Source organism: Delphinapterus leucas, chromosome 7 (assembly GCF_059928025.1).
Source record: "Delphinapterus leucas isolate spDelLeu-1000000601 "Yukka" chromosome 7, BTC_Dleu_Yukka2, whole genome shotgun sequence".
In the NCBI taxonomy this organism is placed as follows: Eukaryota; Metazoa; Chordata; class Mammalia; order Artiodactyla; family Monodontidae; genus Delphinapterus; species Delphinapterus leucas.
In genome coordinates, this window is record NC_143135.1 from 43596344 (window position 1) to 43616807 (window position 20464).

Consider the following 20464-nt stretch of genomic DNA (forward strand, 5'->3'; position numbering starts at 1 on the left):
CTGTTTATACCCCAGTGCTTGAAGACTACAACTAGGTCACACTGGGACAGTATTTTCAAAGACAGGTTCTATACTCCCTGAAACAATTCCTGGATTATAATGAATCACTTAAAGACTATCATTTTAAGTGCTGTTTGGTAATTATCTAAATGAGTTGTCTAGATGGTGCATGGTATACCACTCTTCAGATATCAAATTCTTTGTTTACCTATTCTACCTTGCCATTTCATCACTCTGAAGGACTTGTATTATTACGTATCATCCATGTTTCCCAGGCACCTACTTTCAGATCCCTGCGGAACTGTGACGAAGCAGTCTTACTAGAGACTCCTTAAACACTAGGCTGCTGGCTATCATCCCCACTCCCTTTTCCCTAAGCCAGATTTTTAAACATGAAAAGGCATTTTCCAGGGTTTTCACTTTTTCTTTCCAAACAAACCTTCTGTATGGCTTCTGAAAGCCTAAATAATTTGTAGAAAATGGTTTCTCTTCATCACGTTTTTTTTTTTAAGTTTTTTTTTTAAGTTTCTTTGAAGTAAGCTTCAGGCAAGATATAAACTAGAAATTCTGAATTACATAATCTCAGAAGGATGGAAGAGATCTGTCAGTTTGGGCATTTGGACAAACAACAACAAAAACATATCAACATTGGTGAGATTTAAAATAATAAAAGAATAAATAAAATATAAGACTAAAACCAGCCAGAGAATTAGCAAGACAAGCAGGTTCAAGATACAAAATCTTGAATACTATTTCAATGAATGCTAGTAAATTAGCCCACAATGGATTTCTAAAAAGGTTAAAATGGCCAGCAATCTCCTTTGCAAAGATTTCATTAAGCATTCTAAGATGGAAATGGGACCCTTTAGACTATGATTCTAAATATTCCCACTGAATCCTTCCTACCGTTGAAACTCTCATGCAGTCTAATTTTCAGCACATCTTTCAAAAACAAACTCCTTGAAAGAAATTTCTAACCTTTTTCCAAAGAGAAGCTACTTTTAATTTCTGCAATGCCCTTGACGGGTTGAGGATGGTAAGAAAGCAGAGTAGGTACTAGCTATTTTTCCTGTACTATGACGTGAGGTAAGTAAGTAACAGTGGTAGCAGTGAGGAGGTGGAGGTATGAGTACTAGGCTTACAAGCAGAATACCTGAATCTGATCCCAGCAGTGTGACTAACTAACTGTGTGACCTCAGGCAAATTATTTAACTTGTTTGAGCCAGTTTCTTCATCAGTGAAAAGTGTCTAACAATATCAATTTCACACAGCTGTTGAGAACTAAATGAGATAACATGTTAATAAGAGTTATAAGAAAAAAACTCCATAGAAATTTAAATGAAGCATTACTATAATAGAGCTTCTCTATCTCCATTTTAACTCACGAATCCACATTTTCGCACTTGAGTTTCTGCAAGATATAGGTATGGATGTCAAATAATTACATTGTTATTTGGACCTAATTAATTAAAAACACAAATTTATGTATTTTTACTACTGATTTCATGATTTCTGCCACTTCCTTTTTTTTTTTTTTTTGTGGTACGCGGGCCTCTCACTGTTGTGGCCTCTCCCGTTGCGGAGCACAGACTCCGGACGCGCATCGGCAGGCGGACTCTCAACCATTGCGCCACCAGGGAAGCCCCGCCACTTCCTTTTAAAAGATCTAATTTTGAGACTACAAGTATCATAGCATTTAACTAATACAGTGTTGTTTGTGCACCTTCTCTCCACAAAATGAAGCATAAGGCCGCATCTTAGTCATCCTTACTTCTGACAAATACATATGGCCTGGCACCTGGCATGTATTCAGGAAATAATAATTGTGTGGGTGTATAAATGGATTGATGAAGAGTGGGACTCTCTTCCAAAAGTAATAGGAGCAAATGCATTCAGTTAGAAGCCTTAACCTCTAGTAATGGTTCCACTATTTACTAGATATGTATGTATTTTTGGGAAAGTCATTCACCCTCTATGAGTTTCAGTTTTCTTATCAGTCAAATGAGGATATCATTGTTTGCTTTATTAATTTCAGAAAAGCTTCAAGTGAGAACAAAAAAGTGTTTTGAAAACTAAAATATAAAAATATAAGGGGTAATATTAATATTTGCCTTTCAGACTAATGCAAAGTATTTAGGTTTTCAGCTATTTCCCTTTTATACTTGAAGAAAGATTTTGTATCTTGAACCTGCTTGTCCTGCTAATTCTCTGGCTGGTTTTAGTCTGATATTTTATGTATTCTTTTATTATTTTAAATCTCACCAATGTTGATACGTTTTTGTTGTTTGTCCAAATGCCCAAACTGACAGATCTCTTCCATACTTCTGAGATTATATAATTCAGAATTTCTAGTTTATATCTTGCCTGAAGCTTCCTTCAAAGAAACTTAAAAAAAAAAAAAAAAAAAACCAAAAGAAGGCCCTTTCCTTTCTCTGACTTTTCTGGTTGTGTACTTTTTACGGGGTGTAGGAAGGGTGCACTTTGGATTAGGTGATGGAGGAAAGGGAAGGAATGCACAAATTAAAAAATTTTCTAGGCACTGAATATAAAATTTTCTAAAGTGTCTGGCCTTTTTTGGGTATATTATTTACTATTTCAACTAATTCTTTTTTTTTTTTACTTAGTACTGTTATACTTCTTTCCTTTTAAAAAAATTTTTAATTCTTTTCCTTCTTTCCTTTTTTTTTTAAATCATCTCACAAAAGTTGTGACATCATTACCATCACAGGCATAATGCACAGGTCTAAGGACACCGTTTACTATAACTGCATCAAAACTGAAAGCAAAGGAGAGAGAGGATAATCTTATAACCCAGGAAGCTACAGGTAATCTTAGGACAAAGCATCTCTTAGCTGATTCTTAACTAAAAATTTAAATAAACTGATAAAATAAGGCTGTTTCAAGGAGCCTTTTTCTTTCTAAGTACATACATTTATGTCCTTCCCCAGAACTTTCATCTGCAGCATAGGGTTCTGCTTGGAAATACATGTACTGTATTTCTCCCCTACTCTTGCCACTCTCATCATATTCACTGTCCGTTCCGGAGTCTTCTTCTGCTGTATCCCATGTCTCCTTCTTCCCTTCATTCGCTTTAGTTCTTCTACTACTCGTGATGCTGTGAGAGTCAAGTCCATTAGCCAAAGGGATTTGAGCATTATCTGCATTGCACAAAGTATCACTGCTATGACTTGAGCTAAGAATGTCACTGTCCACTGAACTTGTACTCCTGTCATTATTCACATCTGAATCTGATCGTTCTTCAGACTGAAAATTTTCAGGATCGGAAGTCTGAATATGCTGTTCAAGTTCTCTATTATCCACTGAGGCTGAAGAGTCCCTCTCATTGAGAGGTGATTCAATGTTTTCAAAGTCACTTGTCTCAGTACTTTTGCTGCTGTCCCCATTATCTCCCTCCTGCTGCTGTTGCAGTGACAAGCTTTTGAGTTTTTCAGTGCTTTCTTCTAGAATAGCTTCCACAGACTTTAGACCCCCTGCAGGTCCTTTGACTCTTTCACAGTCATCATCCACATTACCAGAGTCACCCCCAGCTTTCTGGTATGCTGTCCTTTTGGAATAAGATCCTGGAGATTGTTCAGGTAACAAAACAAATAATCTGATTGTATTTGCATGCCGATCCAGGAGTTTCCATAAATGAGAGTCTGTAAAGGCCATCTGGTAATCCAAAGTCTCAGAACTTTCAACGAACACCTGAACAGTAAGTCAAAGAGTTATATTACATCATTAATTTTGGTGACATTCTCATTCATTATAAGAATAATATCGTATCAATATAAGACAGTGCACAATAAATTATAAAAGTTGAGATGATAATGTTTCTAAAGGACACGCCCATTGTTTTTGGAGACTAAATAAAATAAATATTATGTTCATATGTCTTTGTAATTAGCCATAAAACTGCTAAACAAATATCTTGTTTATCGGAAAATGTATGAAAAAATCTTGGGAATGCAACACCAAAATCCAGGTTATATAAAAAATTTAATGGACAAATGACTTGATTCTAGAGCAAATTAATTGCAAGGAAACAAACATGTAAGGAAATCTTTAGATTAAAATAAACTTGAGAGAGCTTATGGACTTTATTTAGATCCTGATTTGAACAAACAAATCTTACTTAAAAAAATTTTTTTAAAGATAATCAGGGAAATTTGAATATTGACTAGGTATTGGTTGATATTAAGGCATTTCTATTAGTTTTTTAGGTATAATAATGTAATTGTGGTTATGTTTTTAAAAAGAGTTCTCATCTTTTAGAAATATAAATTCATATTGCTTGTAGATGAAATGATATGATGCTGGGAATGTTTTTCAAATAATCTGGGGGAAGTAGTTAGTTAAATATAACTATGAACATGAACAAGACTTGATAATTATAGAAGCTGGGTGATACGTACATAACACTATTCATGCACTTCTGCATATGTTTGAAATTTTCCACAATAAATTAAAAAAATGAAATGCATATACATAAATCAGGCAATTATGAGTAGTATTTTGAATTTTGCATAAAAAGATTATTATTCAATAAATGTTATAAATCAGGACTATCAGCTAACCATTTAAAGAAAAAAATAAAGTTAGATCCCTCCCACTCCTTACCCTAAAACAGTATTAGGGTGGATTGGCGATTTTAATGTTACACACAAACACCACACAGAAGTACTGGAAGAAACTAGGGGTGAATAAAAATTACACATCAGAATTAATAAAACAAAACCGAAAAAAAAAAAAACAAAAAACAAAGAGGCTAAATATGATAAAAGACCAAACTGCCCTAAGATGAATGAGACTGGAAATGGTGATAAATAAAAAAGACAGCAAATGAGGAAAATTTGATACAATTTATCCAGAGTAAACCAAAGGCATTAGGAATAAAAACATAGGAAAAATGATAAATGATGGAACACATAATGCTATCAAGAGATAAAACAAAGAGATCAACATGAACTTTCTCTTTTCTTACAGAGATAAATGAGTAGGAAAAGGGAATAATGTGGGGTGAATCCAAGATAGTAATTTTCTCCACACTAGGCATGCTTCAGACTTTCACCATGAAGTACTGCTTTATGGGAGAAGCTCAAGAATGAACAAAATTCAGAGAACATAATCATTGTGACCAGAACTAGTCATGAGGGCTCCACCAAAGAAGGAGGACTAATCTTGGGCTTGAAACAAACTGTAGGAAGAGGGGGAAACACTCCAGGAGGGGCGGTACATGAACAAGGCAAAGAGGAGAGCCAGCAAGACTGACTGAGAAGACAGAGAAGCAAGATGTGACCTGACTACAAAAGGAGGGTAATTATTGGGAGGATGTGAGAACCCAAAAATAAATTTCAGACAGATGGTGAGTGGCAGCATAGAAAATAGTCATGAAAAAATAAAAGACATACCTTGTTACTTCTAAAAAACCCTTCAGCTTTCAGGGTTTTACTGGGCACAGTGAGAAGACGCAAATCATTGTAGCAGCGTTCCAGCACTATTCTCATTGTTTCAGCAGGTAAATAGATGGCCTATAATGAAAGTAATTTAATTAAAAAGTGCTCTTTCAAGAATAATTCTGCTTGACTTGGAAATATGGGAAAATGAGACACTGCTCAGTTCTTCTTAAAAATAGCAGAAAGAGGGGCTTCCCTGGTGGTGCAGTGGTTGAGAGCCCGCCTACCGATGCAGGGGACACGTGTTCGTGCCCCGGTCCGGGAGGATCCCACATGCCGCGGAGCGGCTGGGCCCGTGAGACATGGCCACTGGGCCTGCGCGTCCGGAGCCTGTGCTCCGCAGCGGGAGGGGCCACAACAGTGAGGGGCCCGCGTACCGCCAAAAAAAAAAAAAAAAAAAAAAAATAGCAGAAAGAAAATTAAGAGAAAAAATAATCTTAGTAGAGGTTTACAAATTTTTAAAGAATCTATGGGAAAAATTATTAGTCCCATCCATTAATTATGATGTAAATTAGGAAAACAGAGTATCACTTATAAATGTATGCTCTGAAACTATTTTAAAAGTAACAATTTTTCACTAAAAGTTCTATTTCTCCCAAACTCATGAAGTAAATGAGGTGATTTGATTCCAAAGAAACTGAGTAACTGACTTTGAGAACTGATGTCAAACCAACACCTGTTTAACTTCTTGACTTTGGATGAGTTCTTCTGTATTCTGTGAATAGTTGTTAATACTTTTACTAAATCAATTTTCTTCTGTGTAAAATGAGATTAAATTAGTAGGTAAATTTTAAAGTTTTCTAAAATTCCATGTCCTAAATTTTTGGTGTTATAAATTTCTCATGAAATGAGCAGATAAAAATAATTTACATTTTATAAAACATGATTTGTTTTACAGCTAATGATAACTAATTCTCAGGCATCCTTGTTATACTTTAAACACTATATTTCTTGGCATCCTGTTTTCTCACTGTCTTTATTCTTAGACACATTTTTCCCCAACAAAATTATCAGCTTCTTCAGGGAAGGAAATGCATGTGTTTCTTTTGTACTACCTCAGTGCTCATATTCTAGATTAAACTGTAATACAGAGCAGTTACACTAATGCTGTCTTTTTATAAGTAATTTAATCATAAACTATGACTTCACAGTATGATTTGTTTCCTCCAATTATTACTTTGGCAAATTGTTGGAAGTCATTTTTTTCAAACATAAAAATAATTAAAAACTAACTTCTATATAATACTTTACCATTTTTTTTTCCACAAAAAGAGCATTTATTTGTTTTGTTCATGTTCACAACAACCCTGTTAAAATAGGCATTAAAAAACCCCAGATGAGATAAAAGACAATACTACCATAAAATGAATGAATGGAAACTGGAAGTTCCTTGACTTGTGAATTCTGAACAATTTCGACCACACCAAGGGAATCTTAACCTGGGGTTAATTTTGCCTATGTTTGTGTGCTCAATGTTCTATAGTGTACAAGACCCCTGAAAGGATAATAACCATTTCTGTGGAGTGGAATAGTTTTTTTGTCTAAGGAAATCTGAATGTTTCATCATCATATTTTTCCAGTTCAAAAATTCTGAATGCGCCTATGCTATTTACCACTAACTCACATAGTGTGGCTAATATTTGATTCATCACCTTTCTCTTCTACTTCTACTCATCTACCACTCTTTCTGGTTACCCAAGAGTGACACTCCTCAGGTCTTCTGTGCTCCTGCCTTGCTCCAATGTTTACCAATCACAAGTGCTGCCAATTCTATTTATACATTCATTCTTACAATCGCCACTTCTCTCATTTCTGGTCATAATGCCTTCATCTGAATTATTTCAACAACCTCCTCATCTATGTTCCTGAGTCCTCCCTCAGTCCACAGGGAACACTAGTCTAGTGTTGCCAGAATTACCACGCTATAGCAGAGCTCTCATCATACCACTGCTGTACTTAGAAAAACAACCAACCAACCAACCTACTTCCTACTGTTTACATTAAACAGGGCCCAAACTTTTGAGTTTACATTTAAAAACCCTCCATGAGATAAAGTGAACTTGTTTTCCAGGCACGTACTTTACAATGATCCAGCCAAGCACACATATCACTGCTATGTGCACTTGCTTCACACTCCTTACCTCCACGCTTAAGTCAATCTGTTTCTTCCATATGCAGCATCGTTCTCTCCTAACCACAGTTGTCTCCTAGCTATAAATACTGGCTCCTTGAGGTAAATATTGGTTCCTACATCTTGTAACTATCACATAGTGCTTTGTACACAGCAGGTACTTAAAAATATTCATTGACCAATTTTAAAACTTACCTTTGAAATAAGCTGTTTGAACTCTGTAACTGTTTGATTTAAGTAAGCTCGAACAGTGATAGGAGCAGCTACAGATTCTGCCTTTAGATCAACAACATGAACCTTCACCATCACTTCTGTCCCATTGGAAAAACATAAAAACCCAATTGGAGGTTATTTTTTAAAAGGTATTTCACATGAGCAATGCATTCTAAATGTGTTTCTAATAGATGGCAAAGAAAATATTTTTCTAATTATCAAGATGGTAGATGTATATGTTATACATGTTAAAACTTTCACAATTTATCACATTACAAACATATATAAAGAAATAAAAAATGAAGCTAATAAAAAAGTTCTTATAGATCTCTTTAAAAAATGACAAAAGTCAAAATGTGACTTTTAAAAATAAGTGCTTTGTTTCCTTATAAAACATTAACACCACTGTCAAATTTATCAAGCATATTAAAAGTACATACCCAAAGTTCCAAAATACAGACCAAAACCACAACACTAAATAAATGTAAATAACTACAAAATGCACAACAAATACTAAAGGGGACATAGCAGCCCTACTTGCTTTTGACAACCTTCATTAAACAATTCAATACCTTGTTCATAATCAAAGACTTCTTCCTCCTCAAAATAATATTCTCTATATCCTATGGAAATTTCAGCAGAAACCCTTTGGATTACATGTTTGTTTTCTGACTTAAATTCTTCATGTTACAATTTATTTATTTATTATTTTATTTTATTTATTTGGCTGCATTGGGTCTTCGCTGCTGCTCGCGGGCTTTTCTGTAGTTGTGGTGAGCGGGGGCTACTCTTTGTTGCTGTGCGTGGGGCTTCTCATTGCAGTGGCTTCTCTTGTTGCGGAGTATGGGCTCTAGGCATGCAGGCTTCAGTAGATGCAGCATGCAGGCTCAGTACTTGTGGCTTGCGGGCTCTAGAGCACAGGCTCAGTAGTTGTGGCACATGGGCTTAGTTGCTCCATGGCACGTGGGATCTTCCTGCACCAGGGATCAAACCTGTGTCCCCTGCACTGGCAGGCAGATTCTTAACCACTGTGCCACCAGGGAAGTCCTCATGTTACAATTTAAAGCCACCTTCTCCTCTCCTATTTTCAGGAGATCATTATATAACTTAACTTTTAGTCACCAGAAAAATAAATGATCTTCAAACACCAGATTTAGTACATAGTTGTTCTCCAGCTTAACTGTTTTAATCTCTTATATGTAGTATATGTCAATACTCCATTTTCCCCCAAATGTTACTAATCTAAATCTGAATAAATATTCCGCTACAGTCTTGATTATTAATGAATAAAGGAGATTACTTTACAAGGTTTACAATCCACAATGACATTTAGAATTCTCTTTTTAAAAAGTGGGTTTTTTGCTGACCCATGTTATATTTTTATCATAGTTTTTACAGTCTAGCTCAAAAATAATCTGCAGGGACTTCCCTGGTGGTGCAGTGGTTAAGGATCCGCCTGCCACTGCAGGGGACATGGGTTCGATTCCTGGTCCAGGAAGATCCCACACGCCGCAGAGCAACTAAGCCTGTGCGCCACAACTGAGCCTGCGCTCTAGAGCCCACAAGCCACAACTACTGAGCCCGCATGCCACAACTACTGAGCCCGCATGCCACAACTACTGAGCCCGCGTGGCACAACTACTGAAGCTCACATACCTAGAGCCTGTGCTCTGCAACAAGGGAAGCCACTGCCATGAGAAGCCCACGCAACGCAATGACGAGTAGCCCCCACTTGCCACAACTAGAGAAAGCCCACGCGTAGCAACGAAGACCCAACGCAGGCAAAAAACAAAAAAAACAAAAGATCTGCAAGAAAATGCTCCAAAGGGACTCTTTACAGAGAGAGCGGAGTCTGACTAAAGGAGCTCTTGAAAGAATACCACACTTAATCTACTTTGGAAAGAAGAGCCTTCATAAAAAGGAGGTGTATAAGATCCACAGAAGAACAGAATTTGAGTTATGAAACCATAACCATAATAAGGTCTTCAAGGAGACCCTGAAGAAGAGACTCTACTTCTGAGACTTTATGGGAATATACCAGGGTCTTCTCTATAAAAAGAGAGAGGCTGGGGCAGGCGCAGAGGTAGGGAGGGAGGACGATTTAGTACTGGAGAAGAAAAAAAAATCCCACTGAAGACTATAAGCCAGAAGTTTTGTTGTTTGTTTCTTAAATTTTGTGTATAGTTTTTTTGAAAGTAATCTAGAACTTAATTCCAGGTTTGTTGCTGACTACTTCCCAACCTATCAGAATTATTCTACATTTTAAGAACATGTAAAAAATTTAAAAATAATTTCTACAAACAAAAAACTTTCTTATGAAAATTTTAATTCCTTTACAACTCAGAATACCATGAAATTCCTTACCTCCGGGTTTGTAAGACTGGAAAACCTGATCGGGTCTTCTTGTCTCCAACAGCAGATCAAACATGTATGTTGACTTGACTCCACCCAGTAAAAGTCCCATTGGCGTATCTTCTTCTCCTTCATATGATCGTTCAAGATAATCATGAAACTCATCATATTTAACAAGACGACAGCAATCCATAGGTATCACCTCTTCTAAATCCATCATCTAAAAGAATATAACACCCGAGGAAAAACAAAAAGAAATATATAGTATTGATATTTTAGTCTGATGTGTAACTGTACTAACAACAGGTCCTAACAAACAATAAAATCCATATATTTATGATTTGCATCAAAGCTCAAAGGCACAACTTAAAGGGTATTTTAAAATAACCATAGTTCATTATCCCTCAAATTATACAACCTATGCACTAACATATTTTAAAGACTTTTTTGTTTTTACAAAAGTTAACATTCTAAACTTTAGATGTACTCAAAATTAATGCACTGTAAGCTATTGCTTCATAACCAGTCAGCTGGAAACATGAGGGGAAAACAACCAACTAGAACATGCATCTTTTGTTATCTTAATACAATTTGGAGGAAAACTGGTAATTAATTTATCTAGTAACGATCTCCCTAAGCAAGGGAGGATAGCATGCCTTGTAGAGCCACCACAAAGGTCATAGCTTCTGTCTCCCAAGTGCTACCCGACTCCTCTCTGAACCATCCCCTTCGATCTTAGCCTCCAGAACACCAACAAACTGGGCACAGGAATTTCTGTCAAAAATTTTCCCTCTAGTACATGTCACTAGTAGATGGCATACCCTGGATGCAACATCACTTTAAGTGGGAGCTGAACCTCCTGGAGAAACATAGTAGGATTGCTTAGAAGTATTCAATACTCATCTGAAGTTTGTGATTACAACTTTAAAGAAAGCGTTACTGTAAGCCTTGGTATGTCCCCATTGCCCTCTACTCCTCCATCCCTCACTTCCCACAAATGGAGCTTTATTTTTCTTATATAAGATCAATTTATTTCTCTTTTCTATTTCACTCTTTACATTTGTGAAATTAAACTTTCTATTTTTTAAGACAAGATTTTTTCTTCCTACGTTAAAAACTGATGGAATATAAACTACCCTTAGTGCTATCACTGATTGACCTTACTGTGTAAAGACATTTTCTCCATTTTAGTTTAATTTGGTTTCACTATTGTTTTGCTTGCAGTCCACCATTATGTTTAACGGATTTTTACTTTAATCAGGTGAACCCAGAGCCATTCATCCATTTTATTATCTGTTCATTCATTTATTCATTCACATACCCATCCAATTTTGACTCTCCTGTTTACCAGGCAAAAGTAGTGGAAATGCAACTGCGAACAAAACCAGAACACTCTTCACCCTTGTAAGTGCTTACGGTTTAGTGAGGGACATTAATTAATTAAAATAGTCACACAAATGTAAATTTTCAGTACTGATAAAGTGCTATGAAAGACCAGGTACACAATACAAGTTCTCAAACTGTGTGTGTCTAAAAACCACTTGAGGTACCTGTTTAAAATGCATAATCCCAGATGCCAAAACATAAGTTCAGATTCATTTGCAGGAATTTGTTTTTTAATAGGAATGTGATTCTGGTGCAGGTTATGCTGGATCACACTTTGAGAAACAATGCCAGCTATCTTGTGAATTATTTTTACTTCTTTCATTGGTTCTACATATAATTATAAATGAAATGACGTAGTATGCAATTTTTTCTCTAGGTAATGACTGTTTAACTTTAGTCAAATGATGTTAATGTTTACATGGAAAGGGCAAAAAGTTTTGTCAAGTATAACAGATGACATTTAGAATAATCTGGTTAAAGAATGCTTCTTTTTCTATTTGCCTTTCAAAACCCACTTATAAATTTGCATTATTCTTGGAATAAAATGCAAACTTCTATTCTTACACAGCCTTTAATTTCATTTTATGTGCCTCTATTCTCAATCAAGATGATCTAAACACAATGCACCTTTTTTCAGCTTCTTAATCATGTACTTCCTCACCTCAGTTTTTACACATGCTGTTACCTCTACTTAAAGTACTCTTCCCCAACTTCTTGCACAGCTGTCTCCTCATGGTTTAAGTCTCAGATTAAATAACCTTAATATACTACTGAATTACTTTATGGCATCTAATAAGATATTTGCAAACTGTGGTGTTTAAATATTTTTTGTCTGTTTTTTTCCCCAGTGGGATTGTAAACTCCAAGAAGGCAGTGAGCCTGTTTTGCTCACTCTGGTACCTCTAACACCTCATGTGGTCTTGTTCACTCAAGTTCTCTAATGCATCATATAGCAGACACTCAATAAATATCTGCTAAATGAATATAAAGAATAAATAAATATTTTTGTTTCTAATTCTATTTCTGAGTTTTAGAAAGCTTTAACTGGCTTTCGGAGTGAGAAAGTTCTCAAAAGCAATGGACCACATTCCAGAGAAGAGGTGTAAACTATACTCTTTAAGAGACATAGGATTTAAGTGGGCTATCAAAGCTACTGCTAGTGCTTATATTACTACTGACTATAATAAAAACTTGGGAAAATGTTAATACTGTTATGTAAAATATCAATAATTAAATGCCAACAGTGCAATTAAACATACCTTATAAGCCATTTCTACTGCTTCCTTTAATGTCTTATCCTTATGAACCTCCAATTTATTTTCCATCATCACTTGTTTCACAGGATGCAAACAGAATAATTTTATCTAGAAAATGTAAAATATCATCATTAACTCAACAGGTCATAAATCAAACTTACTTCTTTTGTAGACAGTATTTTTTCCTAATAGTCAAAAATATTATAATTAAAAAAACATAATTGGGATCATTCTCCATCTATTTATCTCACTTAATAATTGATACTGTCTCATGTTATAAAAAAATTCAAAATCATTAATTTTAACAACTGTATGTTTCTTTATAAGCATGTATCACAATTTATGTAATAACTCTCCTACTGATATATATTCAAGTTGTTTCCAATTTTTCTGTAATTTGGAAAATACTGTGGAGAATGTCCTTGTGGTCAAAATTTTTACCACATCTGTCATTATCTCATTAGGTAATATTTTCTTGAGAGAATTATATAAAAGAATATGAATTTGCTTAAGGCTCTTGATAAATCCTACTCAAATTCTAGGAAGAAAGGTTTTATCAATTTATACTTGTAGCAGAATGTTACAATGTTCATCTCACTGTAACCTCAGCAGCACTGAGCATTATCACTATGTTACTGGTTTTTTGTTTTTTGTTTTTTTTAAATAAATTTATTTATTTTTGGCTGCATTGGGTCTTCGCTGCTGCATGCAGGCTTCTCACTGCGGTGGCCTCTCCCGCTGCAGAGCACGGGCCCTAGGCAGGCGGGTCCCAGCAGCTGCGGCACATGGGCTCAGCAGTTGTGGCTCACCGGCTCCAGAGCACAGGCGCAGCAGCCATGGTGCACGGGCCCAGATGCTCCGTGGCATGTGGGATCTTCCCGGACCAGGGATCGAACCCACATCCCCTGCATTGGCAGGCAGACCCCCAACCACTGCGCCACCAGGGAAGCCCATGTTACTGGTTTTTTATGCATAAAAGCAAATCATTTTACCTCAGTAATATAGTTGGTTATACTGTTTAATGATCATGATGGCATAACTATCTACAGAATCAACCCAATGAGTCAGTGATGAGAACTGCAGTTAAGCAAAGTTCAATAGCACTTTTTAATTAAAAGTAAAATTAGGAAATCTAACCTTGCATGTATTGCGCTCAATTTCTCGTTGCCTCTTTTCTTGTTCTTCCAATTCTCTCTCTCTCTGCACCAAATTTTTAATATGTTCTGGATATTCATCTACTTCTAGAAATTCTATTAATAGTAAAAACAGGGTAAAACAGTGCCACTGAGATTGAGCTTCCTTTATTTAATTTTGTTCTACTATGTTCCCAGAGTATACACTTCTACTATAGCTGTTATCAAAATATATCTCAATTACATCAATCTTTCAACTTGGAACATGAGCTTCTTCCAGACAAGGGTGAAGAGGTAGTTGATAATGACACATGGTTGGTCTCAAAAAAGCCATATCTTTATCTGTATACCTCTTGGCTCCAGACAACTCTGGTATGTAAATTAAGATTTTTTAGAATGAAAAAGCCTCCCTTAAACTTGAAAATAAAAGCACTTCTGATTTCAAATAGTGCTATCACCATCAAATTGTATAACCCTGGGCAAGTTTACTTCTCCAGACCTTGGTTTCTTCAGCTTATTAACAGCACCTTACCACATAGAGTTATTACCTGGGATATAAGGAAATGTAATAAATACTGTTGATGCTCTACTACTACAAATGGTATTTATTTGTTTACTATTATTCACTAATATGATTCTCTTTCCTTTGTTCTCAAAGTAGTCTTTTAGCTGCCTTCTAATCAAAGAACTTCATATGTAACTCAAAGTATTCGAAGTGACAGTATGAGACTATAACACTGTTTAATAAAGCCAATGATTGTTAGGCATTAAACAGGGAGAACAATTTATATTTTAAAAAATCATGCCTCTGTGGAAGGTAAAAATCCACTGTTTACAGAAATGAGCTCCAATTTAAAAAATGTTCCATATATCATACATACAGTGTCCCTTGGTGCTTCATCACAAAACTAGAGTTGTGAGGAGCGGATAAAAGAAAGCTGAGTTACTGTACTACATGAAATATCTGGAATGCTGGGTGTCACAGAGGATACACAAACTATAAACCTCGCTCTGCCTCCAGGTAGCTATGACCTTGGACAAATTACTCTTTAGGGTATAGTTGCATTATGTGTAAAGTAAGAATGAATACTTCTACTCTGAAATCTCTGTTCTGAAATGACTTATTATAATTTCCTTTTTTCTTTCCTATAATTACACAGTAAATTATTGAACAGCCTCTATATGACAGACCCTGTATTATATCATTGGTGAAAAGATAAATAAGTCCTAAGCCTTGCACCAACTGAATTCACAATCTGATGAGAGTTTACGAAAATGTAAACAAAAACATTAGACTGCTTAAAACAGATTTACTCACAGTAGTTTCTAAACAAAGGAAATATATTGAAATCAAAGACAATGATTATATTAATTGTGAAAAGAATATGAGCAAACACATCACCTGTGTATATATTGTATGCACGCACACACACACACACACACACTTTATACACCTATGTGCAAATACTGTCTCGGTCACGATCAGAGTTACCAAGAAAACACAGGAACTGTAATTTTTTAAAGTAGCAGTTACGAAAGGAAAAAAGAAAGGCAAATCCACATGCTTTGTATACAGGATTATTTTTAGGATTCCTAATAAAATTAAAATCTAATAAAGGATGCATACTCGACTCATAAAACTTTACTTGCTTTTTAAGCAAATAAGCAAAGATGTTTAACTATAGTATGATACTAAATGCTTAAAATTTTATCTCATTTAATTTTTTATAATAATCCTATAAAATACTATAATTATTCCCATTTTACATGTGTGGAAAGTAAGACTTAGAAAAGTTAGATAACTTGTTCTGGGACATGCAGATGGTGAGTTATGGCTGCTACACAGATCTGGAGACTATCATCACTGCACCAAACTACATATAATACAACCTTACTGCAAATAAATATCCAACGTATGCAATGCAGAGTAAGTTTTGTCTCTTAGTGTATTAAAAAATAGTTCAACTTTTTTCCAAGTGCTTTTACCAGTTGGTATTATCTCATAACAGTCTTTATAATTAATTCTTCCACACATAAAAAAATTTAATTGTCCTATCATTTAAAAGTAGTTATCTGGGTTTATAAAACTTGCAAAAAAACTGGTTTATAACACAGACTAAAATCAAGTAACTATATGTCAACATACTTGCATTTCTTGCTGGGTCCTTCAGTCTATATATCAGCATATATGCATTTGTGGAGCTAGTAAAATATAAAAAAGATTAATAGGGACAAAAAGTAGATTGTAAAGATTCCATTTCCTAGCATCAAATATTTATTTTAAATAGTTTTTTTGTTGTTTCAAACAATTAGAAAATCATGTAGCTGTTCTTGTACAGGCTCAGATTTAAACGTTCTTGAAAAAAAAGGAGACTACTTTGCTTTTACTGACATATTTATGAGAAAATCCCGTATCTTTTCTTGGTAACGTAGTAAAATCTTCAAAAAACCTTTGTCCTAGAATGAGTACTACAGGTAAGTCAGGAGTCAGCAATTATTTTCTGGAAAAGGGCCAGACAGTAAAAGTCATAGGCTTTGTGAGCTATTCTGTGTGTGCTAAAATTACTTAACTCTGCTGTTGTGTGGGAAAAGATCAACATACAATATTTAAACAAATGAGTATGATGGTGTTCCAATAAAACTTTATTTCCAAAAACTGAAGGCAGGCTGAATTTGGCCCATAGGTTACAGTTTGTTGACCCTTGGGTTAAACCTTTTAAGTGATAAAAAAATGTTGAAAAGCTGTAAATAATTCTAATTTATAAACAGAAAAACTTAGGAAGTTATTTACCTTGCAAAAGCACTGGAGTAATAGCCTCTGCTTCCTGAAGATCCACCATGTGTTTTCTTAATGTCCTCTTGTGTTATCTAAAAAGTTGTTACATTACTTACTTTTTTGGTAAGATCTATAACACCATTACTTTTATGTCAACATGTAACCCAAGTTTTAACCTCAGAGTTAAATGGACCACACAGATAACAGTTCACAAAATGTAATCATAATCAGTGGCTACTAATGGCCAATCTTTTCTAGTGCTCTTAAATAGACAGCCCGTGTGAAGGCTCAGGGCAAGAAGAAAACTGGGAGTCTAGCTCTGCAAACACTCAGCAAGCCCAAAATATAACAAAATAAAGAAACAAAGGAAATTTACTGAAAACAAAAACAAAAGAATGACATCTGGTATGTCTTAATGATTTGGTATGCTTCAACGGACAGACTGAGTCTCTCATTTTTAATAAACCCTGCTGTTGATGAGAAACATCCCTACTCCTGTCTTTCAGAATAATAATCTTAAAAAATCCCTCCTTACCCTGCTGACATGTTGATCATTGAAGCTGTACCACTGCTCATCACTGAATGACTTTATACAAGCATAGTAATGACCACCAGCAGCACTCCCTGAATGAACCATAACCGAGAAGAGCTCATAGATCAAAGAATTCTAAAGAAAAGAATAAAAGTAAGTCAGCACAGAGGAAAAACACAAAACCCTAATTTGTATATTTCCTATTCTCTACTAAAACACAGGGAACTAATGTTAGTTGTCCTCTGTATTTATGGCAAGTCAACTTTTCTCTAAGATCATTAAAATGGTAATTCACCACATAATTTTTATAAACCACAAGTTTCATTCAGTGTATTCCTTCACATTTTAATTATGCTATAACCTCTAGAACAATGCATAACTGAAATACAAATTTATATATTTATGTAAAAAGAAAATAACAGTCTGAAATTTTAGAAGGTGTTAAACATGAGACCATTCTGATATGCACATCAAAATCAATAAATCCCAAATAACATTTTTAAAATTTCAAATAAGATTCCACTTCCTTTATAAAAGGGCTAAGGTATATAATTATTTTGAACATCTTCTAATTTATTTATGTAATATCTGTGATACAGTGATCTATTGATTTGATAACTCTAAGATATGCAAAGCTGGTTCAACATTAGAAAATCAACCTATGTAAACCAGGCTAAAGAAGAAAAGTTACATGATCTTACCAACTGAACCCAGAAACAACATTTGACAAAATCCAAACCCATTCATGATAAAGACTCTCAACAAACTAGGAAGAGAGGAACCTCCTCAAATTGATAAAGAACATCTATAAAAAATCTAGACCTAATATCATACTTAATGGCGAAAGACTGAATACTTTCCTCCTGAGATGGGGAATAAGGCAAGAGCGTCCTCTCTCACCACTCCTATTCAACACTGTATGGGAAATCCTATCCAGTGAAATAAGATAAGGAAAACAAAAAAAAAAGATAGACATAATTGTCTACGTAGAAAAACAGGTTGGGGGTTGGATTTAGCTCTTGAGCCACAGTTTTCCAACCCTTGTTTGAATGCAATGTTCTCTACACTAAGTTATAATGTATCCACTACATTATTCATCACAGCAATTCACACCTCATCTGTCTGCCCTGAAAGAAACAGATAATTTTAAAAGGTAAAGGGTAGTGGTAATGGTGGTGAGACTAATGGTCTTGATCTAAAAACAGATTTACGCAAGTGAAACTCCATTCTTAAATACTGCCTAAAAAAACCCCTATATTTAATACGACTCTGTAAGACTTGAGCTAGTGATCAGTCTTGACACTGGTGATTCATTATTCACACCATGCTCAAGACATCTGATCTGTAATTCTCCCCTCAATAAAGCAAATTATACAAATGTGAAAGAAATGGTTTGATAAAATCTTAAAAATCACTGACCTAGTAACAAAAAAATTCTATCCTAGATATTATCCAGTCTTGTAGTTTTCAAATGATAATCCATGGAATTGTATCATTCTTTGAAGTCCCTTATAAGGGCTGTCATAGGGGAGGGGAGGAAAACTGAGGGGTCCCCTACCTAAAAAAGATTAGTGCTCTTATTGTTTCAGGAAAGGTCCCATAGCCAGAATTTTTTTAATTAACAAATCTAGTCTAATGCCTTCATTTTGCTATATGAGAAAACTCTGATATAAGATTTAGAGGCTTGCTGCTACTTTAAAGGCAAAATGAAGTGGTTTCCTCACTACTAGCACCCTTTCCACACCACCACTCAGCTTGCTTCAGCGGTATAGTTCAGCCTCTCAGAAATTAATGCTCCCACCTGTAAGTAGTTTTTTTCTAAAGTTTAATTATGACCACATATATGCATAAAAATAATAGCAATTTCTTTTAAAGAGAATTATATAGCAGCTCAGAGATTACCTTACTTTCTCTTTCAACTAAAAACCACCAATTACAGAAAGTACCTTTTCAAGTCCAGGTTTTGGAATCTTTTCAGTTCCACTATTGCTTTCAAGGCAGATCCCTTCATCAACACCGTCATCATTGGAGAAATCATTGCTCATTTGATCACTGTGACAACTGCCTTCATTTTCTGCTCCACTGTCAGTGCAACTTTCAGTCTGAGGAGATTTCTTAATAGAACATAATTATCTTACAATTATAAGCTAAATAAAGGGAAAATATAAACCTTTCAATCTATATGCTGCTTTTCCACATAATTTATGATGCTATTGTTAATAAAAATACTTATTCTACTTTAAGCAAATTTATTTTCTCTTAAAAAGTGAGGCCTTAAATAAAATTAAACAAAAGTGTATTTTATTTTTTTATTATTATTTTTTAAAAGTGTATTTTAAAAGCATTTCTATTAACAACCTTAAAATTCTAATACAACAAATTAGTGTTTCAGAATTCTATTAAACCCCATTTATGTTTACAGCTGCAAAGTAACTATACAAAATTACCATTTCTTTCATCAAAACCATAAAAGCAGAGAACTTATGCTCCAAAATGAGCTTCTGTTGTTCTCAAATCCCAAAAGAATATCATCTCCTTTCTTGAACAAAAAGGTCAATTCAGTTTATCACTATGCTAGGTATTACAGACAATTAGAAAGAAAAACAAGACACTGTATCTATCCTCAAGAACTTTATACTCCAGTTAAAGGAGGTGGAAATGTAACAACAGTAAATAATACTTTTCCATGCTTTTATGATTTTTAAATCCCTTTCAGACAAATTTAAAGAATTCTTTCTAGAAATCCTCAAACAACTCTTTCCTCCCTTTTCCTTTAATATTTTATTTTATAAACTTATTTATTTATTTTTGGCTGTGTTGGGTCTTCATTGCTGCGCGCAGGCTTTCTCTAGTTGCGGCGAGCGGGGGCTACTTTTCGTTGAGGTGCGCAGGCTTCTCTCTTGTTGCAGAGCATAGGCTCTAGGTGTGCCGGCTTCAGTAGTTGTGGCACGTGGGCTCAGTAGTAGTGGCGCACAGGCTTAGTTGTTCCGTGGCATGTGGAATCAATCTTCCCGGATCAGGGCTTGAACCTGTGTCCCCTGCATTGGCAGGCAGATTCTTAACCACTGCGCCACCAGGGAAGCCCCTCCTTTAATATTTTAGATACAGAGTTTGAAAATTCTTCTCTAAGATGTAGGCACTTGATATGTTTAAGGCATTGCCTATAAGTTCTTGAATTAACCAAGCAATATGTAGTAAGTACCAACTTCTTGCCAAGAATTTTGTTGTA

At 35.1% G+C, this 20464-nt stretch overlaps 1 protein-coding gene across 3 annotated transcripts in view; it reads right to left on the bottom strand.

Annotated features, from left to right (window-relative positions):
- The window catches only part of USP47 (ubiquitin specific peptidase 47), a 121759-nt gene that overhangs the window by 11202 nt on the left and 90093 nt on the right, over positions 1-20464 (bottom strand). For all 3 annotated transcript variants that reach the window (XM_089915155.1, XM_022555761.3, XM_022555760.3), the window contains 10 exons: positions 19182-19349; positions 17239-17370; positions 16719-16795; positions 16074-16129; positions 13932-14044; positions 12798-12902; positions 10165-10372; positions 7783-7898; positions 5412-5531; positions 2931-3708 (listed from right to left, as the gene is read on the bottom strand). In XM_089915155.1, the coding sequence (XP_089771281.1) occupies positions 2931-3708; positions 5412-5531; positions 7783-7898; positions 10165-10372; positions 12798-12902; positions 13932-14044; positions 16074-16129; positions 16719-16795; positions 17239-17370; positions 19182-19349 (1873 nt within the window). The remainder of the gene's footprint in view (positions 1-2930; positions 3709-5411; positions 5532-7782; positions 7899-10164; positions 10373-12797; positions 12903-13931; positions 14045-16073; positions 16130-16718; positions 16796-17238; positions 17371-19181; positions 19350-20464) is intronic.